Source organism: Biomphalaria glabrata, chromosome 12 (assembly GCF_947242115.1).
Source record: "Biomphalaria glabrata chromosome 12, xgBioGlab47.1, whole genome shotgun sequence".
Lineage (NCBI taxonomy): Eukaryota > Metazoa > Mollusca > Gastropoda > Planorbidae > Biomphalaria > Biomphalaria glabrata.
This window is the reverse complement of record NC_074722.1, coordinates 29,345,726-29,373,472: the sequence shown is the minus strand read 5'-3', so window position 1 is coordinate 29,373,472 and position 27,747 is coordinate 29,345,726. Positions and strand designations below refer to the sequence as shown.

The following is a 27,747-nucleotide window of genomic DNA, read 5'->3' as shown; positions in this document are numbered from 1 at the left end:
CCATGGGGATCATCAGATCAATTCAAATAAAAACCGTTAAGTACATAGTCCAACATGGACTCTATTTCAGATAGGAAAACCTTCCTTCTTTAACAACTCTCGACTAACTCTCTCAGAGCCCTGTCTCAAATTTTGACTAACTCTCTCAGAACCCTGTCTCAAATTTCGACTAACTCTCTCAGAGCCCTCTCTCAAATTTTGACTAACTCTCTCTGTGCCCAGTCACCAACTCTCTCTCAATTTCCTGTCACCAACTCACTAACTCTCTGAGCTCAATCACCGGCTATATTACTTACAAATCATACACCGCATATACCCCAACACACATTCACATGGACCTGTTGACCAGAGTCTTACCCCCCGTGATAGCCATTGTCAGGTAGAGTTAGTCTCTAAATTTAGCTCTACCACGAATACAAACAAACATGGTTTGTAACACTAATATGTTATGTTTTTTTGTTTACCTTACCTGAACTAACTAAAACTAAATGAATCATGTTTTCAAAATACTTTTCAGGCTGGAGTGTTTTGTGTGGTCTTCTACCTACGTCTTAACTTCTGCTACAAGCACCCTCCACCCATATCTGTTGAAACAGTCAGGAATAACCCCTATGGCATTAAAGTCTTAAGGAAGGTGATTGACACTTGCGCCTTTGGCATGTACAAACATTGGGTCAAGCGAGTTGATAATCAGAACAGAGCAGCCCTCTTTGAACATACCTTGCGGGAGGACTGGAAGCACAGCCTTATGACCCTGGATGGAGTGGTAGCTTGACCTCTGCAGAGTGTTAGCCTTTCTTTACTTAAGTAGGAGATGAAATATCAGTTAAGATCAGGTACCTTTAGGCATAATTTATTGATTACCAAAGTGTGTGATAGCTGCATTGTTAGTAACCTTTATTTTGTTTTAACTTTGAGTATGTTTATACTTTTTTTTTAATCATAGTTATATTCACTTCATTTGTTGTTTTTAAATTTATGAAAAAAAAAAAAACGAAAAGCATTTTTCAGTTCCAATTTGACTTACCTGGCAGTATTAAAGTAAACTCTTGTTAGAGAAAACAAAAATAGCTTGGCTAATGGCTTGAGAATAAAATACTGCTTAAAGTTAAAGAAACACCACAAAACAATTATGAATGAGTTTGTTAAAAGCAAGTTATACTGTACATGTTATTTATTGTTTGCCATTTCCCCACCCCACAGACTACAAATGTTCCTATTGCTGTGATGATAATGTTGATTTAAATGATGTCTTTTTAAAATAATGGTCTAAATGTGTGTGAAGTGTAAGCAAAATATTTTGGATGTTCTGGTATGCTGTTTTTTTTTTAAACATTGAAGATACTTGGTTTCAACAGATTTGTGTTCATGTTTGTGTATGCTGTAAGTTGAAGTATGAGTATGCTATCAAGCTGCTTAGTTGTCACTCTTAAAGGTTCTTCTAGCTGCCTTGAAGTGGGCAAGAAGTAGACAGCTGCTGCTGGTTACAATCTTAGCCTGTTTGATCTCTTGTGTGTTAGCTATTATTTATGGATACTAGACAGTAACAGGTGTTAATGTATGATGGACATTAGTCATTGAAAGAAAACAAACGTGGCCCTAACCCTTGCTTGGGTATGCGGGCCAAGTGGAGCAGTTGATTGTGGAGAACTGAATGCAGCACTACAATTGAAAATACTTACAACAAAACAACCCAGGAAGGAAGACAATCATTTCTTTGGAAAAAAAAAAGATTTTATTCTTGCCTACCTATTTTTTTTTTTTCCAGTTTTACCTTCTCTTTTATTATTAAAATTTGTAAAACTAAATCTATTACAGGAAAAATATTTTTTTTATTCATTTTTTTTCCCCCCACTTTTGCAGAAAGAATATACCTGTAATTGTATTTTTTTTCCGTCACTTAATTTCTGTTATCTCTATGTATTTTTTTTTTTTTTTTTTTTTTTTTTTTACATATCTTTATAAATAAAGTAATTAACAATGCAACAATTATTTGGGATTTTCAAACTAAACAATGTCAAGGTCACTAAATTAAACTTCAATGTTGCCAACCAATTTAAATTTTAAAAAAAATTGGAAGAGGTTAAAAAAAAATTAATTTTGCTTTGCTAAGAAGTGCGCACAAATTATCATTAACCAATCAAAAAACATAACTTATCATCACTTCCCCTTTTCTGTACACCAGACGCACCAAAAAAAGCTAGCTATTAATTTTTTCCTCTACAGATCATTTTTCTTCCTTTTTTTTTAGGTTAAAATTGCTGAGTTGTTTTATATGTCAGCGGTAGCATTCATTTTTTTTATTTAAACTTGTGTCAACTAAAGGGTATTGTGCTTTTATAGATTGTTTCATTTGAATCAAAAGAGTTGTGGATACTGTATGCATTAGTGATCTGTTTATTCAGGATAAAAACAAAGTGTCTTTATGTTGATTATTGTGGTCAGCATAGTCACAAAAGTTGTTCTTTGGCTGGCATGGCATGTCTCTAATGATATACATTAGTTGGTTGTTTCAATATTCTATTTTTTTGTTTTTGTGATGTCCTAATGTATGAATGAGGTATTGTCTTGGTGGGACAATGTGCCTTTGTTCATTTGTGTGCTACACAATCATGGGACGTCAATTACCTTGATCCTGTTTTAGTAGGGCTTTGATCAGGGCATTGTTTTCAGCCATGTGAATAGTTGTCCAGTGTAGCCAGAGTTGATCATGCTGCTAGTTTGTATTTTAGTGAAAATTATACTTAGATATATTAGGTAATTTAAAAAGAAAAGTTGAGATCAGATTCTATGGCTAGGGCTCAAATCACTTCCACCTTGCTTATTAAATAATGAAAACATTATTCTAGCATTAATATAACACACAGTGAATGGGTTATTTTCACTCTCAAATCACAAAATGGTCTAAGTGGCATTAGTTGAAACATATATTCTTTCTGAGATAACAAAGTGTACATAGACTTGTATATAAACATAAAAAGCATACTGAACATGAGTGCAAGCCAGTAGTTCGGTTGTCTGCTTAGGGGAACTCAATGAAATCTTTGAGGTTTCTGGCTTTGAAAGGCTTATTTCATTCTCTTCAAGGCTTTCATTATTTCCAGCATTCTCCATCTGGTACTCACTTGGTTGTGCATTCTTCTATAGAGCTTCTAATAAAATTTTAATTAATTATTTATAGCACAGCATACTTAATGTTTTCCAAAGCCTTTTCAACAATTGTAAGACAAACTGTTGATCCTGAGCTGTGACATCTGAAGTCCCAGTTTTTACAATGTTGTGTATTGTCTTTGCTACCTTGACATTCAGCATACCCGGTACCATTTGTTTGTTTAGACTGAATCATCAGGGTACTAGAATTGTCTCTCTTTAAATCTATCTTGGCTTCCATGATGGAAATATATTTCAATAATGTGTTGAACAAACTTTGAATGTATCTGAAATAGGATTGAATTTGTTTTATTCCATGCTAGATGTCACACTACTTAGATGTTGTGTGTGTGCACCTGTTGTAAATAGTGGATGTAAATATGCGTGTGTCTGTAAGAACTGCAGAGATGTGATATAGTAGATGTTAACTGTGTTCTTATTCAGTATGTAGAAAAAAAAAAGAAAACTGCACCTTAAGTTTTGTTGTCTGCTATGCACATATTAAAATCATCTTTTTTTTCTAGTTAGAAATTGTCGTGTCAAATCATGGCGTTTGGGCTGACAATTCTTTCTTTGCAGGGGGAATGGATGAATAATTTTCTTCCATCCTTGTTCATTATTTTCTAGGATTCAGTTCCTGTCTAGCTATTATAATAAAAGAGGCTAGAGAAATATTCACTTAAGAAGAATCTAAACAAAACTATTATTCTGTGTTTCCTGACCTAAATGTTATGAACTAGTTGAGAACTTTATGTCATGTAGTGGTTAACATCAGAACTTTGAACTTTACAAAAATATTATTTGGACTTGTAAATTACATATAACTTTATTGAAGTAATTTAAAAAAAAAATTATGTCATCAGGATTTGGTAGAAGTTCCATTGTAAGTCAGTTGTATTTTGACAATCTGTACAAAGATGAACTATTTATGGTACTAACACTAAAGTACTAACTCCATTTTGCAACCGGTGGCTGCTTGTCAAATGTAAAAAGTAATTTATGCAAAAGTTGACATTTATCTGTCCAGTATTTATTTTGTTTGATCCCCGCACAAACACAACAGTATCATTGAGATAGAAATAGTTCATTTTGTTTTTAGACTCAACCATTTTGTTTTAAACCATCCATATAAATATTTTTTTTTTATTTTTTTTTAAATGAAACTTTTATCTGATATTGTATCAGCTGTATATACAATCATGTGACCCAAAAGAGTTATAATTATTTTTTTGAGATTTGCATGCATCCATTAAAAAAAAAATTCATTTAACCATGTTAAGTTTACAAAAGATTTTTTGTTTTTTTTAGTGGCCATCACTATTGAAGTGAGATAAATAAATATTCTATAAATAAAAGCCATTTGTTGTTATTCTTGTTTGTACACAAATCTGTTCAAGACTTATCTAAACCTTGTATTTCCAGCATGCTCTGGCAACAATCCAAAAAATAGAAAAGTGATTTGAGTGATGGGACATGTCCCAAGTGCAGTGTACACGAGATGCCCTGGCTGCCTTCTCCCTGTTGGAGGCTGTAAGGCCTAATCAAGCTATTATAGCACATGTTGGCTCATATTTTGCATGACTATGGCCTAATTTCAACTCATGGTGCTGCTGCAGGGAAAAAGAGGAAAGTGTGTCTTTCTTTTTGACTGCTCCAGATTTGCTGATCTCCCTCTTGACAGGTCTGGGAAGCCACAATTCTCAACCTGTATGGTGACATGCAAAACAGGGTTTCTGTTCAGGGCTTTTGCAAGAGAGGATTTGAACCTCTCAAGCCCGCACTCAAAGGGTACTTCTGCACTGAACATTGGTCTTTTTTTGATATTCTCACTTCTTACTAAAAGAAAACGGTGTTGTTGATGCCAGGAGAAACAATTCCTGAAGGTAAAAAATGCTTGGTACCCCCACAGCGCTCCAAAGACCCCTCTCTTTCTGAATTGACGGGAAACCTACTGCATTTTCAATTCTATCACCAGGAACAACGTTTACAAAACACTTTTAAGTACGAAACACAATATGGACAGCTAAAGTGAACATTAATTAGGTAAATTTGGACTTCTAAGCATGGCGTTAATATTAATGGCAATGTCTTCAATTCTGAAGATAAAAGATATTGTGCAGTGTTTCACATGACTACGCAAACCCAGTTGAGACTTGTCTGAGTTGATCTTTAAAGAGCTTACAAAGCACCTCTGTTACACTGTCCTCCTCTAAGCTTGTCAAAGAAGATTGCCTTTGGCATGTGGTCGTCTCCCATGCTAGATAAGTTGTTTATATTAAAGTAAAAACAATTAGGGGAAATTATGTTACAATTACAGGTACCACATGTAATTTTTCTTTTTCAAACCTTAGAACCTCCCAGACCCACTTTGGGAGCCTATAGCACTCCTCCAGGTCCCCAGCTGTTAGAGTTAAGCGAACAATTTTTTTTGTCATCTAGGGGGCACCACCAATAAGTTTGGGAAAAACTGACCCAACCTTTACGAAACTTGTTAATGCAAAATTTCAAAACCCATCATTATTACACACTTTCTACAACAATACATGTAGTAAAGAACATCAGAAAAAAATAGAGCTTTAATTAGTGACATTTTTATTTCGTATAAATTCTTCCTCATTACGATGGTACTCTGGTTTATGCAAGGGAGAACCAATGTCACTCCTAATAGTTTGAATGGCAGCTAATGGAAATGAATGAACTGCTAGATCATTAAATACATCGCTCAGTATAAAACTGTCTGGCAAGCTAGTTTCTTTGACAAATGGCTGAATCTGAAATACAGATATACATAATATTATTTAAAAGTTAATAAATATATAATAATAAGGCTTTTCTGTTGAAATATTACTATTATTATTCATGTTTTATGGATAATAATTATGTTCAATGGTACTTATAGCAGCTTTTGGGTGGAATGATTCGTATTATGTTATCTATTTTATATATTAAAGCTTGGTCCCTGCTGAAGTATGCCTTGACTTAGTATCTTAGTTACTACTGTGCTGTTCACTAAAAGTAATCTGAACTCCCAAGTGAGAACCCTATCACGTCATTACACACCAGAACAATTAACATTCTAGAACTCAGTCACAACATGCAAACTATCATGTGACAAAACTTACTTTTAATATATAGTTTCCTGTTTCTCTAAGCAGACTCTTTGGTGTTCTGAAAATGGAAGAAATTAAAATCCCTATTAAAAAGTTACTGTCACAAGTTGATTTGTACATTATTATTTGATTCCTTTGTTTAATAAAGTGTGAAATATTTCTATTACACAGAAACGGGTCTTCATAAATTTGTATAAAGTTAAAAATATATATGTGCTAAGCAATGACTTTCATAGCTATGGACATGTACACTTTATTTATGAATACTATTTCAATTTAATAAATTAAGTTATTTTTAATATAGAAACATCTATGTCTGTTAAAATAAAAAAAAATCTTACCTTTCAACAATCTGTGAGAAACTGTTACCAATAAGAACAACCTTGTTTAACCCCTGACCCCCAGAAGTGCTCAAATTTTTCCAGAGAAAATTATTGTAAAGAGGTCTGCCACAGTGTGGCATGAAGGCTATAGTAGGTTCAGCACACTCTCTGCATCCTTCCTAAAAAAAAACAATTTGTTTGTTAGTACAAGTGTTACTGGAGATTTTTTTTTAAATGTGCAGGTCATTCATGTAAAATCATAGTTTGTTTTTGTTTCTGAGGATTGTTGTATAAAACTATACAATGATTAATTACAATCTTTAAAAATTCATTATCGTCATTAGAGCAGGGGTGGGCAAATTATGGCCTGCCAGAGTGTTTTATGCGGCCTGCAGACACCTACAGAAATTTGGTGTGCTTACAGATTATACACATATAAAAATGCAAATATATTAAAATAAATAATTGTAAATATCTACAGAAATTACTGAAACCTGATTCTTATCACTTATAATGAAGAGGCTAAAGAAACATGTCATTCTAAAAAGTTTTAAATAAACGAATGGTAACAATTACCAAATGTTTGTTTTTTTAAATAGTGTGCCACAGTAATTATTCCTGAGTTATTCAAGGACACTAATAGCTAATTTGAAAAAAAAAAAAATTAAGTTCCGCCAACACTGATATTATTCTGCAGAAAGAAATAAGAGTGTATTATGGGCTGGAAAATTGCTCAACATAGCAGTAGAAGGTAAAACAAAAAAAAAAAAAAAAAAAACACAAAAGATTAAAACTAAATACAAGAGTTATAAAAGTTCCTCAATACATTTGTCTATTATTTTACCTCATTCTGACTTATAAGTTGACAACTGTATTTCTCTAAAATAATTTCTTCATCAGGTGAAAACACTGGGTCGTAGACTAAACATGTTTGGCAGTGGTCCTGTCCAACGAAATGAACAAAATAATTGTTTACAATTTAAATTAAAAAAACAAACAACAAAGTAACATAGGTGAAATATAACAATAACAACTAAAAACATATTCCACTAGAATAGAGATATACCAAAGCCTCTGACTAATACTGAATATAAGTTACTATGAAAAGGTATTGTATCTGAATCTGAAGATTAAGGATGAATGCAGTTAATTCACATGACCACACTAACCCAGTTGGAACATGTATATTTTCCCACATCTAATGCACTCTAAAATCATCCTTCAAGGTACAGTTGAGGGAGCATGAATAAAGAGTCCTCCAAAGAAAAGCTGGCTGGAAAATGTAAAAGAATTGACCAGCCTCTCTCCTAATGTCCTACTAATAGTAAGAACAGCAGCTGACTGGGAAAAAATGGGATTTGGTTACACGAGCTGTCACAGCACCCTTACTTAGAAAGTCAAGGGACAGATGAGAGCTCTTCTTTGGGTCTCAAATTTATGTGCTTGTATTAAGCATAGTGATTAACTCAGATATTGAGTACCTTATTTTTCATGCATACAACCTGTAGGTTAAATAAGTTTTTCCAAGCAAATGGCAGCTGTGCGGGGTTTATGAAATTAATTTTCCTAAAAAAAAAATAGCATAATGGAAACTACGGACACACTGGTGGGTCTTTATACCTCTTATAGTTTGCTGTGTGGTTTGAAATGTACATTGGAAAGCTTTATGAACATTTCAATCTAGACTTCAAGAAAATAAATAGTACCGATGATAGTTCTTTATGTACCGGTAGTTTATGGCAAGTCCCGCTTTGCATATGTGGGGCCATAAGTGTATGGGTAAGACAATTTTGTTTTTTACTTATTTGATTGAATTATATGCATATGCATGGTATATGCATGAAAATAGGATGGTACATGGGAACATTACTATTGAATCTTGCTAGCCACTTCCTGCCTTCCAGTCTTCTCAATTCAGTCATCACTGCACTACAAAAGTCCAAGTTTATACGATAAAACTAAGAAGAACTGTCTTCAATGTCCTGTAAAGCCTAAGCTAGGAGCTTGAATGTCCTGTAAAGCCTACGCTAGGAGCTTGAATGTCCTGTAAAGCCTACGCTAGGAGCTTGAATGTCCTGTAAAGCCTACGCTAGGAGCTTGAATGTCCTGTAAAGCCTACGCTAGGAGCTTGAATGTCCTGTAAAGCCTACGCTAGGAGCTTGAATGTCCTGTAAAGTCTACGCTATTAGCTTAGCCTATTCAACATAAACAATTATACTAGTGAAGTTCCTCCTTTGTGGTCAAACATGGCCGTTTAGTCTGATCTTCACTTTGAATAGCCAATTTAATTCCAGGGCACAGCTGTGCTGGGCCCATTGCTGACTTGTCTGCTTTTACTCAAGTTGCTTAATTGTCCTTTTTTTTTTCACTGTTAATTTTCCACGGTGCCTAAAAGCCCCACTGACTTATTATTTTCAAAAATTTGGCAGATCTTGAAGTTATCTTTACATCTCTTGTGCTGACATGAGAACACCTTTAATTTACATAGATCCTCATAAAATAATCTTTTAGGTAGTCAACCATCAAAAAGTGAGAGCCATTTTAGTCTGTCCAGGGATATAACCTTTGCCTGAAGTCTTGGGTTCTCTTTCTTTGATCCTCTTCATTTCATCATCATGTTACTCTTACTATAGGGTGTCATTGGTCAATACAATTGTTTTCATTCTAAGTACCTATCTCAGTCATCTCCATCTTCTTGATCAGTAAAATGTCTATTCAAGTGATTCCAATTTCAATGCTCTGAGATATTAAAAAAAAAAAAATCATGTATAGAGATATAACAGAAAAATAATTTAATATGAATTTTTATAATGTTTAAGTACTTTGCTTACTTTCAACTTCCTACGCAAGCTGAGAAAAAAAGCCAACTGGTATCGAGCAATCAACGATGTGGTGAAATTTCCAATGCCATATGAGAGTAGCTGAACCCTGGGCTCATCAACAACAGTCACAGCCTCCAACCTGCTTATCACAGATGACAGCCTATCACCTGAAGACTGGTTTAAAGACCCTTCATCAAGTACATCTTCAGATGAAACTTCAGTTGGAAGCTGCTCATCTGAAATGGAAAGTCACAAACATTTTTAAACATTGAGAGGTACAATAACTACCAGTTCTATAATAAGATATAATATCTACCAGTCCTTTAATAAGATATAATAACTACCAGTCCTATATAACATATAATTACTATCAGTCCTGTAATAAGATAATCTTAGGTCCATAAATGTTTGTCCTGTATGTATGTTTCTTAAGAAGTTTACCATTTAGTTAATCTATTGATGCTAGTTAATTTGTAATGTCCATCCAATAACTTATTGGCTTTCATAACTAAGTTTACAACTCAGGATAGCAGCCTGGCTAAGTGGTATGCAATTTGGACAGACATCACAATCTCAAAACTTGCCCACTGCCATAGCCCGCAAATGGTTTGGTCTACAAAGTAAAAATCTGTATTTCTTTAGGAACAGTTGAAACTTAAAAGTTAAGTAGAAACCATATTTTATAAGTAAACCAATTCCATGATTCTGCTGAGTTAAATGTGTATTGATCCTTAACAATATGTTCTTACCTATTTGATTACAAGTTGAAGAATTTGATGTCTTGTGTTGCCTGACAGCATGAAGAGCTCCATTAATAATATCTGTACAAACAAAGAAAAATTTGAAATAATATACAATTGTTTAAATAAGATATTCCCTTATCTTCATTTGGAGATGTGGTGGCTAGTGGAAAAGTGCTTGGCTGCCGAATAGGGGGTACTGGGTTCGAATCCTGGTGAAGTCTGGGATTTTTAATTTTGGAATCTTCAGGGCGCATCTGAGTCTACCCAGCTCTAATGGGTACCTGACATTAGTTGAGGAAAAAGTAAAGGCGGTTGGTCGTTGTGCTGGTCACATGACACCCTCGTTAACCGTGGGCCATAGAAACAGATGACCTTTACATCATCTGCCCCATAAATCATTAGGACTGAAAGGGTACTTTTTTTAAAAATCTTCATTTGTCTGCTTCTTGACATCTTTATCATCTCACCCAATCCTAGATTTAGTCTTCACATCATTTTTTGACATGCTTCTTTTTCCTGGAAAGATCATTACAGGGAAGTCTTTGCACATCTTAAGAACTCTGAGACATGACCAAATCATATTAGCATTTTTTTTCTTATGACATACAACAATCAAGTTTAATAATTTTATGACTGAACTTTCTCATTTGTGATAAGTGTCTGTAGATAATATCCTAAAGTATCTCATTTCAATGGCTTGAACTTTTCTTTTCAACTCTACAGTTGCAGTCCAAGAATCACTGCTCTATAGAGAGACAAGATGTAAAATTGAAATGGAAAGCATATGTCTTTTAGAAAGATAAAATAATAGACTTGACTTTAAAAAACAGAACTTACCAAATGTCTCCGTAAAAAATGGGGATACTTCAACTTCTGCTCTGAAAATAAATGAGAAAAAAAAAATTAGTTTGCAGCTAAATTTTGATTTTGGTAGAAACAACCTTTATCAGCTACAAAGAAAGTAATAAGCTAAGGCCCCCTATGAAATGCTAAGTAATAAGCCTATGCCCCCTATGAAAAGCTGTGGCATTTGAAGTGAAGAATATGTTAGTGCTTGGTGTTCCAAATCAAATCAAGGTTTAAAAAAGTGGGGTTCCAGAGAAAGAGAACAGAAGGAAAAATTCCAATTGAACATAATAATAATTAACGTTTTAAATAAAAAAGTATGAATGTTAGCAGATGATTAATATGAATCGGAAGTGCAAAAAAAGGAGTGTGGTATTTTTTTCTGTCAAAATAAAAAATGTTGTATCCCTTCAAATCACTGTGTAACTGTGTAATGCTAATCATAACATTTATAACATAGATGCCCATAGATTATAGATAATCAACTGCTTATAGTCTAGATAGATCTAGATTACTAGAATCTAGACCTAGCTAGTTACTAAACTTTCACTTTGACTAAGTCAGTGACTAAGTAAAATCAAATGTAAATAAATGACCAAATTCAAATTGATTTGGAATTGTTACTAATTCAGTAATTGTAGCATTGTGATTGTAGAGTATAAACTAATGAATTAAATGAACTAGATAGATCTAGAAGTAGAGTCTAGTCGGAGTGTCCCAGTCTAGACTAGACTACTTAACTAGATCTACTACTACTAGATCTACTAATTAATACTTAATTAAATACTATCCTAGTAGTAGTAGAGTTAAGTAGAGAGATAATACTTTAAAATAAATTAAAATATTCTACTTTTTTAGAGCTAGATATCTAGATCTATCTCGAGTTTAAAAAGAAGCAACCAACATGCAATTATCTAAACGCTTAGTAAAATTGTTAATGTCGATTTTTTGAATATCTTTATCATTATCAACATCTTTTGTAACACTCGTTTGTGACAATTTAATATGTTGAGATTTTCTATTTTTCTTTTTCACAATAACAAACTCAGACATTTTAAGTGCACAATAGTTTCTAGCAGTTAACTTTAGACCTAACCAGATTTTTCTGTCATGGTCTTGAAGTACGATAAATGTTTAAAAAGTAAAACTCTAGATCTAGATTAAATATATAGGTCTATCTACACCATCGCCCATCCCTAGATCTGCTAAATGCCAATTTAATTTATAAAATTAGTTCCTTGTCTAAAAGATTTATTATTTAAAATGTATAGAATTAAAAAAAATAGCACTGTATGTCCTCATTCAGTCTCGAAATGACGGGATCATCTCATAGACATTCGATGAATATCTGAGCATTAGCTTTGGTCGGAACGAAGCCGTTCTCACAGCAGACCCCCCCCCCCCTCTCTACACAGCTGATCTATCAAAAAATTGTAACTCAAGATTTCATGATATAGATTGCAGCTTGTAAAGTTCTGGTGCAACTTTATTTATCTTTTCATAGCGAACTGTTTTCATTAAACATGTTAGTCTTTTTCTCCCCCACAAAATACCGAGGTAGGCTATAGCCTACCACATTTTTAGAACACTAATGGCCTACTATTAAATGTAAACCAAAAAATGTAAGCATAAGGGATTGTATACACATGAAGAAAGGGACGTGGGTACTATGTATATTTTTTATTCATTTTATACATATATATATAACTCCTCCTTCGTGGTCGAAGATGGGCACATTTCTCATTTCCAATGAACACGAAGATGACTGTCAAGTTAAGGTGACCTTCGATGAAGTCCAGTAGGGAATCGGCGCCATAGGCGCCATTATCCCGTTGATGGTTAGAAAGGCTTTTATCCAACCACCAGGCCTGGACATGGGGCTCTTCACCCCTGTCCTGTCTGAGGGCACCCAGCGGTAGACAGCCATATCGATTGACTGGGCCAGACCGGGCCGTGCCGCGTACACAGCGCACCGTCCCCGATGCTTCGTCACCCGCTATAAGTGTCAAGGACAGTGCTAACTGCGGGGAGCTTGTCTCATATTCCTATAATGTAACCGCCACTGTCCCGTGCGAGGGTCGCCAATCCAGCAATCCGGAACTGATGACGACACCCTTTGTGGAACGGCGTGGCGGACTTTTTGGACTGGGTTGCAGGTTACTTGTTCCATCCCCACCCCGAGTGAGATAAAAAAAAAAAAAAGCTCACCCAGGGAGACCTGCTAGAAGGCCTGGTTCGCTACTCGTTCTTAGCCAGTCCAGATCCACCTCTGGATGTTTCCACCGGAGGGCCACGCTGAGGCGACGGTAGCTGGAATTTCCTCCGGAGTTAAGGTGACCAGATGTCCCGACCTAGGCGCTTTTCATAAAATGTCTTGGCGGGACGGCAAATGTCCCACTTTCTTAAAAAAAAAAGTCGTTGAATGTCACGCTTTTGTTTAATATGTGTTTTCCCCCATCGCCTTTTGATTATTAGCTTCAAAGTTTTTTCTGTTGGTCGAGCCACTATTAATTTAATTATGATCATATATTTCAATTAAAGAGAAATGAAATAATGTTGAATATATACTCACAAATTCGCATCTTAAAACAAGTTTTAATGAAGAGAATTTAGGTTACCGATTTGTATTTTGTACTTTACTACCATCATTTACATTCCGTGCTACACTGGCGAATCAAGGGGGGGGGGGGCGGTAGGGGCGATCGCCCCCCCCCCCCACTCGGCCGACCTCCCCCTCGAAGGGGAGGGGGAGGACGAATTTTAGTAAAGAAATCACACAATTTGTATAAGAATTTATTAGTTATGCTAATAATACATACTAATTATTTATATTTTAACCTATTTTTAGATTATTTCGCCCCCCCCCCTCTCTAGTATGTTGGCCGATTTGGTGGGAGGGGGATAAACGATAAACTTTCGAGTGGGGGGGGGCGGTCCAATTTATTTGTAGAAATCACAGCTTGTTAACGGAATCAATTAAATATCTATATAATAAGGCGTGCTAGGACACTTGACAACCAAAAATTCGCTCATAGGCCATGGATAAGAGCCTGACCATTCACCAACACCTTTGTCTGTAGGTCTAGCATCAATCAACTGATCCTTTAATTACATCTGTTTGACCTCACATTGAACACTCTCTCCTAAACTTTTTATTTGATTAGCTTGTATTTTAACTCCTGTGTTTATGTCTGTTATGTTATTTTAGCGCCTTGAGCCTACACAATGTTTGCCAACACCACTTTATAAATTAAATTGTTATTATTAATTATGACTTGAAAGACGTGGGTTACAGTTTAGAGCAGTGGTTCCCAAACTTTTTGTCTCGTAGACCCCTTGCTATGTTTTCTGGTTTCTGGTAGACCCCCTGCTTAATTTGTATTGAATTTTTGAAAAAAATCATTATTAATCATTATCATCATTATTTTATTTTAACTAATTTCTAACTTTAGTGAGTTGAGAAGTAAAAATAATTTAAAGCTACAAATCAAGTTATCTCTATATTTTTTTTATTGATAAAATTCAAATTTAAACCTATTAAAATAACAAAATGTATTCCTGAAATCACACTGGAAATGATTTTTTCCAGGCTTATCATCTATTGCTACGGATATTATGTTTCTTAAGGCAATTTACTATTCTATGAAGTAGTCCTTCAAACATTAAATATTAATCAATTAATAAGTATCATTGTAAAAGTTTTCTCAAAGAGCAGTTTCTCGTTTATTTCTTCATCTTTCACGTGTGGTACAAATATTGAGTCCACGGAACTGTTGTCACTTATGGAGGAGGGGCGAAGGCAAGTAACTGGCTACAAAAACCAGTAAGCTTTGAGCAGGATGGGCTCGTTAGTCTTGGCTTGCTACCCACCTGAATTTAAAACGGAAAAGCTTTTGTGGTCAACCCTAAGAAAAATATTAGCAGCTGGCGACCCTTAGGCAGTCTGTAGCACACAACCCTGTCAGAGTCTGTAACGCCGCTGATACCAATGTCGTTTGCAAAGAATTATAAGAAGCTTTTAATTTTATAACTCATGCTACCGATGTGCGTTTGAACTGTTTTGTTGCTTTCAAAACTTCTTTTAATAATATCAGATGAAGGTTTGTGTAAAACAGTTTTTAAAACTTCAATGGCTGGTAAAATCAATGCTTTATATCTAGTGTTTTCCGTATTGTGCTCTGAGTAAAGAGATATTGTAAGACTCTCACAAACTATCATCTTCTTTATATGATGTCGAAGAGAGATTTTGTGGATCTATTCTTTATCTTTGAATGCTCGAAAGTTTTTCAAATCTTTATCTATTTTGTCAGGCTGGCATCGTCTCAGATGATTCTCCAGCGTAACTTGCTTCATATCATCATAAAAAAGGCAATTAGGCAACCAATTGTTTGATAAGAAAGGAATGGAGCCCAATTTTAAATAATCATTGTTGTACAGCCTACATTTCTTTATGCTAAACATTAGTTACATGTAGAGTAAATTAAGCTCTTTAAATATAAGTATTGGAATGAAGTACAATAATTTTTCATTTGAATAGCAGGAATATCTAAAGGATTAACTAAGGTACAAATAATATAATGTAATTAATTAATGGGATGTAAAAATTAAAGGCACGACCTGCTTGAATGAAATCTATAATCGTAGACCCCCGTGGACATCTCATAGACCCCCAATTTATTTTTTCACTTTCGTAGACCCCTTGGAAGTCTTCGTAGACCCCTGGGGGTCTATATAGACCACTTTGGGAATCACTGGTTTAGAGGATGTGGAATATGCTTTAGTGAGCTTCTCTTTGTATACACAGTGCTTCGCTAGTGCATGGACCAAATAGTGAGAAAGGTTTATCTCTATTCCTCCCATATTCTCGTAGCCATGTTCCTCTAATGAATGTTGGCTGCCAACTCTAACGATTTTCTCAGAATTCTCTAAAACAGTGATGCCCAAACTAAGGCCCGTGGCCCACATCCGGCACGTGACTCGATACTATCTATCCCAGCCCTCAAAAGTGCTTAATGAGGTCACCGAGGCTCAGTTCCATTGGTCGTGATGATTTTTTTTTGGGGTGGGGGGTGGGGGTGGGGGGTGGAGATGTGGCCGATAATTAGCGTGTTAGGAAATGTTATGCTGACAGTGCTTGGGAATCACTGATGTAAGAACATTAAAACATGTTATATTTTTAGGAAGTAAATTCTAGTTGGATAGTGTCAGCCTGCAGGATAAAGAATAGCTTATGTCAAAAGATGGTTTGGTTGATATCTTAGATTACCAAGAAAAACATTTAAGAAAGTATAACATTTTTTTTATATAGCTTTGTGAATAGTTCTCAGAGTAGCACCTTTATATAATTATCGGACATTATAGCACAATAAGTTGATGAGTTTTTGTATGTCTACTTGTGTCTGGGTTAAAAATAAAAAGCGAAATACTATCTCCCATATTTACCCAAATGCTTTATTTGTATGTGTTTGTTAGATGTTTTTTTTTTTATTTAGCTATGTGAATATTTGTGCAGTGGCGTAGCAACTGTGGTGTGAAAGAGCTCATTTTAAGGGACCCTAGTAAACAATTGTTTGTACGAATTTTCGGCTGCCTGGTCGTGTGGCATGCGCTCTGGACTGTCGTCTTGATGGACGCGGGTTTGAACCCTGCCCACCACCATCCTCCGCTGTCTTCTTTCTATCATGTATTATGTCTATTTGTTCAAATTCGTTTCTGAATGAAGTGCAGTGAGACCAAAGTAGGACATACATGCAGGAAGAATCGATACTATTTTTATTATACTCCACCAATTGAAGAGACATGGCCGGCCTAAGGTAGCTTGAGGCCCTAGGCGAAGTAAATTTGGAGCACCGGATGAAATACCAAAATAAAACATAAACACCAAAAAAAAAATATTATCGCGCAATAAGTATCAACCAGTATGATTTAAATATTAAAAAAAAAATCCAATACAGCCTATAGAGAGCGTTTTCTGTAGCGTTCAACAAGCGGTCCAAAAGCTTCTAAACATATTCTCGCGGATGTGACAAAAGTCAACAAAAATCTAATTTTCGTACTTTAACTATACCAAAGTCTCGAGTAAATTGTGGTCAATTCAAAGACGGGACGAGATCTGTTTCTATGGAAACTTGATCATTGCCACATTGCCATATTGTTTAAGCGTTCTTGCGACATAGTCGTTTTTGACTTTAAGTTTTTTGTTGTTGTTTTTTTTAAATATTAATTTCCACTTGGGAAAACTTCTTTCACACGATGCAACAGTGATCAGAATTGTCAATGCTATACGAAAGGCTATAGCGACTTTTAAACGGCAGAATTCCAACCATGATCATAGCATAGTGATAGGTGAATGTTTCATCACGAGTCTGTTTTGCCCAAGTAATAATCAGGAATCGGGAATTTCTTCGCTTGTTATACATGATGCTGTAAATCATACTGTCCAGACATGTCCTAACATTTTGACAAGTCCCCACAAAACTTGCCATTGTTCGGATGAGACGATTGATACACAGTGCCCAGAATACCGTTCTGCGAGAAACTGCAGAATTGAAATGTTTCTTTATAAAACACTAGCCTGATATGTCCCGCGGCCATAGACTGCCTTAGTTTGCATATTAGTTATCTAGTGGATTGGATTTAGATCTATTTCAAACACGGAGAATGTTCCCTTCATTTTGTTTTTGTTTTGATACGAAACTAAAAGTAGAGTGTGAAATTTGGTTTACCCGTTCAGCCGACATATTCATATCAAATATAAAATGCCGTGAAAGCGGGTTTACCCGATTTGTTAAAAAGTTTCGTCCTTTAATAAAGATACAGTTAGGTACTTTATGTCTAATTTTTTTTAGGCCCTCCGATTGTAGCAGGGACATTTAACATAACTACGGTCTCCGCCATGATCTAAGGAACATATTTGCTAATTTTTATCAAGATTGATCAAACGAATTTGATTTTTTTTCGGGATATACATACATACGCTTTTTTTTTGCTTTGCAGAGTCTCTTTTTGCAAAAGTTTTTGTGTTTCCTGCCAATTGTCTTTTCTTCTTCAACCGATTTTCTAGCCCAGTCCAAGCGCCGATAGCACAAATGAACTTTGGGAGAGGGCCTCAATGTACTTGAACACGGACCCACGGGCACCTTGATACGCTGTGTGCGTTTGAAAAGGACCAATGGTAGTGGACTTTGTAAGAGACTCTCCGTCTCACAGATGCCGAATCTCATATCTTGTATGCGAGTGCTTGCATGTGTAGGAATGTGCTAACGTATGTGCTCTAATTTTTTCAAAGCAAATTCTTTACGACATTAGAAATGAGGATGAAGTAGACCTGTAACGTTGCTCCATCTTGAGTTACTTAAGTGTATTTTTTACGACCTTTCTATCCTTATTGAAATTTGAATTTTTGTCAGCAAAAATTTAGCCCCCCTTGAGCTAAATATATCTATTTTCTTTATTAGAGTTATCTTCCTTCTGATATCTATACGCACTTATAACTGTATCTCTGCGAGTGCATGGTCGGGATAAGTGTTTTTGAGCAAGGGCTGGGCTCAGTGCCTTATTAAAAGCCCAGGAAATATTTATCTCTATATCAGTAACACAAGTAGAATGTGCTTTATCGCTCAGCCACCGCGCCCCCATCTATCATTAAGTAGCATTTATTTCCCTTGTTCGATACCAAACAAAATATATAATTACCAAAAATTAATTAAATAATTGGTTAATTTTTTGATTGATTTATGTTTTCTTTGGTACAAAATATAATTATATAAAGTTTCAACTTAATCCAAGATTGGGTGTCAAGAGTGAGTAGATATAAGCTTTGTAAAAAGGAATCTACACCTGAGATGACCTCCAATTGGTAGCAAGGATGGGAGGGCTAATCCTCAAGTAGAGCCTTGGCAAGAAACTCAGCTGTTTGGCGTAGTGCCTCATAGCTTCCTTAAAGGTTAAGTGACTCTGCATACACATTCCCCGCAGCTCTCGGAGCTGCGTACACTCTTGCAAGATATGCGCCACTGTTTCCACCGACTCTTCACAGTATCGGCATCGGGCATTAAAATTGTGCCGGAAACGGGCAAAATAAGCACCAACAGGGCAGTGCCCCGTCCTACACTGCGCAATTATGGTTTGTTCCGGCCTTCTGAGCCTCCACCATGGATCGTTACGGTCCGGGCGAAGCAAATGCTACCAGACTCCACGGGCTTTGTTGGAGCTATCCCAGAATTTCAACCACTTGTCATGTGCTCACTCTCGGATTAATGTCGTAGCTTGGTTAAAGGTACTTGGGAGAACGAAAGTGGGCACGGCCAGCGCTCCTTCTCGAGCTAGAGCATCAGCCGCCTCATTGCCCGCCACGCCGCAGTGCGAGAGCACCCACTGCATAAAGATGACAGCTCCAATAAATCGGCAAATGTTTATCTGCGGCGCCGAATCGGTAACCAGTACAACAGAACGGTGTGTTTTTTTTTTTTTACGTAATGTTTCTCCTAAGTGCCATGGTAATCGCCATGATTTCAGCGTCGAAGCTACAGGCGGCGCGGCCGCATGCGCCAGAGAGATTGTCTGGGTCGAGGTCCGGGTAACGAATATACACCAGCGAGCCGAGTCAAAACAAGGGGTTTTATTTGGAGTTCACGTTTCTCACTTTCTGTACACTATTTTTCGTGGATAGAATTCCAAAATCAAATCCTGAATCTCAATATCCGTATGAAGGTGTTGTTGTTGTTGTCACTTTATCCATTTTCTTTCTCAAAGGACGTCCTTGAGGAACCTTTGGTTCACCTTTGACGAATTTAAAAACAAAAATTGAATATTTCGTCTCTTTTTTTTTTCTTCCTTAAATCTTTTTCTTTCTTTCATTCGTTTCTATCTTTCATTTATAGTTATATAGTTTCCCTTTCAGACCTTGCGATCTATGGGGCAGATGATGTTAAGGTCATGTTTCTATGGCCAATGGTTAACGAGCAGGGTGTCATGTGGCCAACCACCTTTACTTTCCCTAACTAAAGTCAGGTACCCATTAGAGCTGGGTGGACTCAGAGGCGCCCCAAAAATCCCGAGTTTCAAAATCCCAGTCTCCTACACCGAGGTTAGAACCCAGTACCCCAGGTTCGGAAGCCAAGCGCTTAACCACTTGGCCACCGCACCCCCCTAATTCTATGTATACTTGTAAATTATTTGTATCTCAGTCAATCTTTCTTTCTGTTCAGCACGTTTGAACTTTACTTCCAATTTGAGAAGAAAACGTAAACATTTATTGGACTCATATCAGTGAGCTCATTGATACAGTTGGGACTTCTTTACCCTTGTCTGACCTACTTTAATCTTGGCACAGCGCCATTACACAATAGTAGTTCCGCTGAAATAAAAAGGCTGATAAGAGACTTCAAAAGGAAAATTGTTTCACCAATTCAATTTCACTGTTTCAAAGGGAGTTAAAAGTGTATCAAAGGGAAAGTAAACACGCCCAACCCGATATTGTTTTCCTATAAATCCAATACTTAAACAAACAATCGCTGCCATCGTAGACACTTTTAACCATTTGCTTCCGGGTCGTGGCTAACAGTGCATAAAATACCCGGTAACGTTTGGGTAATAACCAAAAAAAAAATTAAGCCTCTGTTGGAAGATAAATGACATGCAAGTCTCAGACTTACGTCGTAGCCCAAACCTTCTGCCACATGACATGAGATGACATCAGGGAGTGTTCGAACCCAGGACCATCACGAAGAGAACACCAAGCTTCAATGAGCTATAACCTTTTTTAACATTTTGATTAAAAATCCCTCTTACTAGACACATCCCCTTCCATAGGAAAAAAAAAAAAATACTAACAACGCTCAGTGGCGTAGCTATGGTGGGGGGATGGGAGGGGGAGAATTAAAAAATCCCCCCCCCCCGGGCCTCCACTTGATTTTTACACTCCAAGAGACTCCCTTTGTTCATTTAGCCAGCAACCACGTGGCCGACACAATCACACAAATATAATCACGCTAGCTGCTTAAGAATCTCACAAATTGACATGTGACTTCTGTGGGGCGAGGGGGGGTGTCTACATTTTACCCCCCCCCCTTGTCCTCACTTGAGGTTCCCTTAAATGTGTTCGAATTTTTTTTTATACATTAAATATTACGCCATTTATCTCATGTCATGATGTCGAATGTCAAAATGCAGGGTCCCCTAAAGAGGTCACCCCCCCCCCTGGCCCCCAAATGATGGGAAATTCCTAGCTACGCCACTTCAATCGCTTGCGTCATTTAGAGACCAAGAAGGTCGTCTGCTTTTGTAGCACGTCACAAACCAGTACAACAAAAGCAATGTTGGCGCTAAAGTGACAGACCGGAACACTAAGGGGACCTAACACCTTGGTCAGGGAGACGTCAAATATCCGTCAATGTTTTAATGGAAGCTATGAAAACCTTTTTTGAAGTTACAAGACACTTCACTTTTTGTATAATTTTTTTTACACGAATTAATAATAATAATTTTATTTATAAAGCGCTGTTAACAAACAAAATGTAGGCTCAAGGCGCTGTAACAACATTACAAACAAAAACACGAGAGCTAAAATGACAGTTAATCTAAAAAAGTTTTAAACAGATAGGTCTTAATGTTCTTCTTAAAAGTGGTGTAGCATGTTGTCTGTCTGAGATCAATGGGGAGTGAGAGACAACAAGTAGTATACAGAGGGAAGGAGAAAGTAGAAAAAGAGGTGAGAGAGAGAGAGAGAGAGAGAGAGAGAGAGGAGAGGGCATGGGGGAAAGAAAAAGACAAGTGTAGTAGAATGAGTGAGTGTATGTGTGTGTGTGTGAGAGAGAGAGAGAGAGAGAGAGAGAGGTGTATGAGAGAGAAAAAGAGGTGTGGGAAAAATAAAGAGAGAGTTGTGGGGGGAGAGAAAGAGAGGGGTGTGGGGAGAGAAAGAGGGATAGTGGCAAAGAGAAAGACAGAGGCGAGGGGAGGGAGAGAGTCTAATAGAGAGGGAGAGCGAATGAGACGCAAAGAGCGGGAGAGATGTGTTTGTTGTATAAAGAAGGAGATGCCGGAGAAATTGGATAGAGTTGGGTACGAGAAAGAAAGGTCAAGAGGTGAAAATGATTCGGAAAGGAGGAGAGAAAGAGGTTGACTAGAAGAGAGAGGGTAATAAAAGTAGAACGAGAGAGATGGGAAAGAATGTTAGGGAGAGAGAGAGAGTGAGAGAGACCAAGATATAGTGAAAAAGAGACAGAAAGAAAGTCAGAGGAAAGAGATAAACAAAGGCTATACAGTACTTGTTTTATAACATCACCTATTCAACTTAAATAAAAGTCGTTATTATCGCTTCTCTTTCGTTCATTGATGACATCAATCAGACGCGCTCAGGGGAGGGCTGGCTATATGGGCATTCGGGCAAATGCCCGTTGTGCCGGTACCCATAATGGGCCGGTAGGACCACAGTAATCATCTTCTTTTGAAATCACGTCTGTATTTTATAAGATTAGGGCCGCATGGATGTCACTACGGCACGTTTTAAATTGTTAAAGGTTTTCTAGTATTCTCTTACACAAGGGGGCTCTCTGAGCGACGTATTTGTATTCAATGTATGCATGTGTACAGCTATCGATACATTATCATACTTAAAATAATGATTTTGTGGACAGGTAGCCCTAGAATTGGATGTCAATCATATAATATACGATTTATGGGCCGGATGAAATAGAAATGCCCGGGCCTATTTAGACACCCAATCCGCCCCTGGACACGCTTTTGCTAATTTCAAAATCTTCAAAACTGATTTTCTTAAAAACATTAAAAAAAAAAAACTACGTTACAGTATTTGAAGATTTAAAAAAAAAAGGGCTGACGTTTCAATAGCTGTTCAAACACAACTCGCTGGGTTGGCACATAATCTGGTTAGAGGACCACTTTAATGTAAGCTAATATAAAACAAAAACAAGAATTTAACCGAGAGAGAAAAAAAAATGCAACGATACAATATTTGTTTTTCAAAGTGGCAAAAATATCTCTCAGGGAACATGCTTGCTTCGTTTCGCTACTTATGATCCAATCCATGATTGAATTAAACGTATTACGAGTATCGGCAAGCTGCCGAGTGCTGTAAGGTCATGGACATTGTGATGCGTAGCCCTATACCAGGGCTGGCGAACCTATGGCACGCGTGCACAAGGTGGCACGCGAAACGATTTTGTGTGGCACGCGACGACGATGATATTAAGAAATGTGTGTTTTTTTTAAATCACGGATATCTCAAATTACCATAATTAATAACGTTCAATTATTTCCGAGAACTGTAAATAATATGGAGGAAGCGCTAGTGGATCATATTTCATATAATTTTTTCATATGACTGTGTTTCATTTGGGGAGCATAGGGCATAATAATTTTTTTTTCAAGACAAATCTCGTATTTGAACGAGATCTCCTTAGCTTCCGCCAATTTGTTGATACTGAAAACGTGTCGGTCTTACATCGATTGCTAGCGTTGCCATCAATAAATTTTTATCAGTATAATTACCATAACATGTCATTCTCAAAAATAAAAAAAAAGAAAACTTAATGAAGAAGAAGTTAGTGGCAGACCTTTTCAGGACTGAAAGATATGAAATGATTCACAGAGAAAATAAGGCCTTATGTGCCATGTGTTTGGAAAATGTTGTTTGTCGGACATCATCAGTAAAACGTCATTATGAGTCCAATCACAGCTGGCTTTTAGGCAAAAGCGAGGATGATCAAAAAGAACATATATCGTGGGAGTTAAAAAAAGCGATTTCACAATCCAGTTCTTTTGTAAACTTTGTTAAAAGTTCTTCTAACTTAGTGGCTGCAAGTTTTGACGTTTCAAAAATTATAGCTAAGCATGAAAAACCTTTAAGTGACGTGATTATATCAAGGAAGCAATGTTAGAATCCACGTCTTATTTGTTTGAAGACTTTCAAAACAAGGATAAAGTAATTCAGAGAATAAAGGATTTGCCAATAAGCTGAAACTTGGTTAAAGCGAGAGTTATGAAATTCCACGCTAATATTCAAGAACAAGTAAAGAAGGATATCAATGCATGTCAAGCCTATTCTATTTGCCTTGATGAAAGTACTGATGTGACATCGTCCGCTAGACTGGCCATCGTTGCCAAATATAGCAAAGGAAATTAAATACACGAAGAACTAATAAAATTAGCAACTTTACCAACGACAACAACAGGTGCAGATATATGTCAAAATGTTGTGACTGAACTCAGAAATGCAGGTGTAGATCTAAAAAAAATAGTTTCTGTTACAACTGATGGTGCTCCAAGTATGACTGGAAAAGATGCAGGTTTCGTTACTTTGTTTACTGGACATGTTGGACACCCACTAATTTCTTTTCACTGCATTGTGCCGCAACAAGCCTTATGTTAAAAAAACGGCTTAAAGGAACTTGAAGACATTATGAAATGTGTAACAAAAACCGTAAACTTCATTACTGCCCGTGCTTTGAATAAGAGAAAATTTGAACAGCTGCTAAATGAAGTTCAGTCCAGTTACTCTGAATTATTAATTTGTCCATGTTTTCTTGGATGGGATTACTTGTTGAGTTTCAGTCCAATGCAATTAGGAGACAGAAATTTATTGAATTACGAATAAGACATGAATTAATTGAACGTGAACGGTTAAATGGATCATTAGAACCTCAGATATTAGCAGAAAATGAGATTCTTCAAGTTTGGAATGACCTGCCTAAAACTTTCAATTCTCTGATAAAAGTAGCAACATCCATTCTGTCAACTTTCTCGTCTACTTACTCATGCGAATCTTTATTTTCTACAATGAATTATATTAAATCAGATGCCAGAAGTTGCTTGACCGATGAACTAAGTGCGGCGTGTGTAACTTTGAAGAGTACACGCTAGACACCAGATATCAAACTGTTATCGTCTACCACACAACAGCAGAAGTCGCACTGATTGACCTGCCCTAAGACTTCAAATCTGTAGGTCAGGATTATAAAATTGAATAAACAAGTAATATTGTTACTAAGCTGTTTTTATACATGCAGTTGACTTACTGGCTGTAGCACTTCTTTTATATAGCGGCGTCACTAGTAGAGCTACTGGGCACGCAACAATCTTCATTGTTTTTAAATTGAAATTAATTGGCACTCGGACTGAAAAAGGTTCGCCAGCCCTGCCCTATACAAAAATGAAAGTAAATGATATAAATATTTTAAGCATATTTTGTGTCCAAAGAATTTCATGAAAAAATAAGCGTGATTCTTGTCACGGCCTGGTTCTACACAGGTGTGATGACGCGAATGTCTCTGTGTTTTGTAGATACTTCTTCTGGTATTACTATAATGTTCTTAACTAAATACTTTCTCACACGCACTAGATTTGCAGGTGCGTGAGAACACTAACATACTGAACTCTCCAACCACAACATTTAGAATTATTAATAGACACTATGGTAGCAGACATGGATTTTATTATATAAATAAAATAAATAACAAAAGATATTGGCGACTTCAGCCATCACACAAATTACATCCAAGGAAATAAGTTCTGAGTTCAAATCAATTATAATAACTTCAATACTTCAATACTTATACATAACTCTGTTGTCAAAAGATATCCGTGGCACTCCTCTCGCTCTGAGAGTCTAAGAACAACTGAGGTGTTCACCTCGTGGTCAGTATCCGACCAAACAAAATCTCGTGCTGACCGCACGGAATAGTTAAATGACTACTAGTCACCAAATATTACAGGGGTTCTAAAACTGATACATGACAATTCTCCATGGCAACGCATGTATGTTAAACTGTATACAAAGTAACATTAAGATATTTTTTTTTTCGTAAATACTCTTTGACAATGCCCGATGAAAATTGTGAAAATGAAATGCGCATGCGTGTGACGAGTTCATGTAAACATAGCTTCCATGTATAACTAAAACATGGTAAATTTAATTTTAACAATAATATAAACAGTTTTTTTTTCAATTGTCTGTATAAGGGAAAATATACGTTCACACCTGACATATTATACATGGCTCCTTCTGTCTCGAGAGATGTTGGATACTCCCAGATGAAGTACTGGTGTTGGTATCTTCTTTTTGAATTCTGTTCTATGACTTAATAAGATAATTCTGGAGCATACATATGAATGACTCTGTCTTTGGGCTATCAAATAGGGACGCTATCAATGCAAGAATCTACAGCTAGCTGGCAATAATTTGCCATCAGTGCAGAAATAACAAAGAAATTTCCACAGTACTTTGAAGAACTGATCACTGTGTGTACCTTTGACTCAAGGCTTCTAGTTGTTCTTTCTTGACTTTGACACATATTTGATCAATAAGGATACTCGTCATTATTACATATACTCGTCACAAGAGGTTCTCGAGTCTACTGATCATCTGCTGTACTGGGATAGACCTATTTTGACCGACAAAACGGCAGATTTTAATCGCCCTGATGTGCTGTTTATTGATAAAAAAGAAGAAAACGCTACCATTATTGACATCTGAAATAGAAAAACAACGAAATATGGAGATTGAACATTTATGGAAGTTATCCAGAATAACAATATACCCCATTGTTATATCAAGTGAGGGGATAATGGCAACTGAACTCACGGATACCTTCAAGGCCCTTGAAAGTCATAGGAAGATTCTCGTTGCCTGTCACATCACCAGAAAATTCCTCAGTGGAAACTGATAAAGGGCATACAATGAATTTTGTTTCTCTTTAACACGACCCTGGCTGCGCCAGACCTGCCACATCACCAGAAAATTCCTCAGTGGAAACTGTTGAAGGGACTACGATGAATTTTGTTTCTCTTTAGCGAAACTCGACCCTGGCAGCGCCAGAGAATGACTACTCGTTCATTTCTAACATAATAATAATAATAATAATAATAATAATAATAATAATAATCTTTATTATCCATACGAAAATTTGTCTTACAATTTGTGCATTACACCAAGCAAAACATTATAACTATAGAAAACCAAAATATACATTCACACCAGACTCCCTCATACTGTACGAGTGAAAAGTTTATATCAAATTACTGCATTGTATTTAATGATTTGATTTCCATGGGAACAATTTGCACAAACATTATTGTCCCAAACAAAACATGAATCAATCAATAAATTAGTGTACATCTTTTTGTATATATTTCATGTTCAGGATAATACATAGTACGCGATTACATTGTGTTCTCTTATTAAAATTTGATTAGTTGACCAGCGCCTAACACAATGAAAGTAGTTGGGTTATAGAAGAGCGATGTAAAGGTACTAACGTGAATTGCTGTCAAACTAAAAATGTTATGAACCAAGCGCCTAACACAGGGAAAGTAATTGTGTTCTATTTGCAAAAGTATGCATAACTAACGTTGATTGCTGGAAAAACTAAAAGTGTTATCAATCAGCTCTTTTTTGGTAAAACACTATTTGCTTATCAGCAAACACAAACATGTGATTGTCAACTAGACTAGTTCTAACTTCCTAGCACTTGCATTGCGGAAGTTCAAATAAATGAAAAACAATAACAAGAACGTTGATAGGGGGAGGGGGGTGGGGGTGTTCGTAGTAGAGACGTACGCCATCAGTGCTGCGTGGTGTGATATCTTTAACATGTCCGTTATACGCAGAATGGTCTTCTACCACTTGGGGGGGGGGGGGAGGCTTATTGACTTCAAATTAAATGACCTTGATGTGTCGGTAACTTACGGTATAAAAACAAAACACGTCAATAATTTTTATTATTATTATTTTTTT

General features: G+C 36.4%; 2 protein-coding genes across 8 annotated transcripts in view; one reads left to right on the top strand and one right to left on the bottom strand.

Moving 5' to 3' along the window:
* Positions 1 to 4,507, top strand: part of LOC106070907 (phosphorylase b kinase gamma catalytic chain, skeletal muscle/heart isoform-like) — a 34,594-nt gene extending 30,087 nt beyond the window's left edge. For all 7 annotated transcript variants that reach the window (XM_056007249.1, XM_056007246.1, XM_056007244.1 and 4 more), the window contains one exon: positions 518 to 4,507. In XM_056007249.1, coding sequence (XP_055863224.1) covers positions 518 to 775 — 258 coding nt within the window. In that variant the 3' untranslated portion in view covers positions 776 to 4,507. The remainder of the gene's footprint in view (positions 1 to 517) is intronic.
* A 1,204-nt stretch (positions 4,508 to 5,711) lies between these two features.
* On the bottom strand, positions 5,712 to 12,087 carry LOC106075607 (SRR1-like protein). Its single transcript, XM_056007250.1, has 8 exons — positions 11,899 to 12,087; positions 10,986 to 11,026; positions 10,155 to 10,226; positions 9,415 to 9,641; positions 7,428 to 7,526; positions 6,602 to 6,762; positions 6,273 to 6,318; positions 5,712 to 5,921 (listed from the first exon to the last, which is right to left on the bottom strand). Exons 1-8 carry the CDS (start codon positions 12,045 to 12,047, stop codon positions 5,727 to 5,729), a joined length of 990 nt encoding a protein of 329 aa, XP_055863225.1. The 5' UTR covers positions 12,048 to 12,087; the 3' UTR covers positions 5,712 to 5,726.
* Positions 12,088 to 27,747: the final 15,660 nt, after the last annotated feature.

Bases quoted from the DNA above. Each gene is read 5' to 3' on its own strand.
- LOC106075607 (XM_056007250.1), bottom strand. From the start codon at position 12,047: ATGTCTGAGTTTGTTATTGTGAAAAAGAAAAATAGAAAATCTCAACAT. The intron at 6,763-7,427 runs GTAAAATAATAG...GTTTTTTTTTAG, and splicing joins AACTTATAAGTCAGAATGAG to GAAGGATGCAGAGAGTGTGC. The intron at 5,922-6,272 runs GTAAGTTTTGTC...TCTGTATTTCAG, and splicing joins CAGGAAACTATATATTAAAA to ATTCAGCCATTTGTCAAAGA.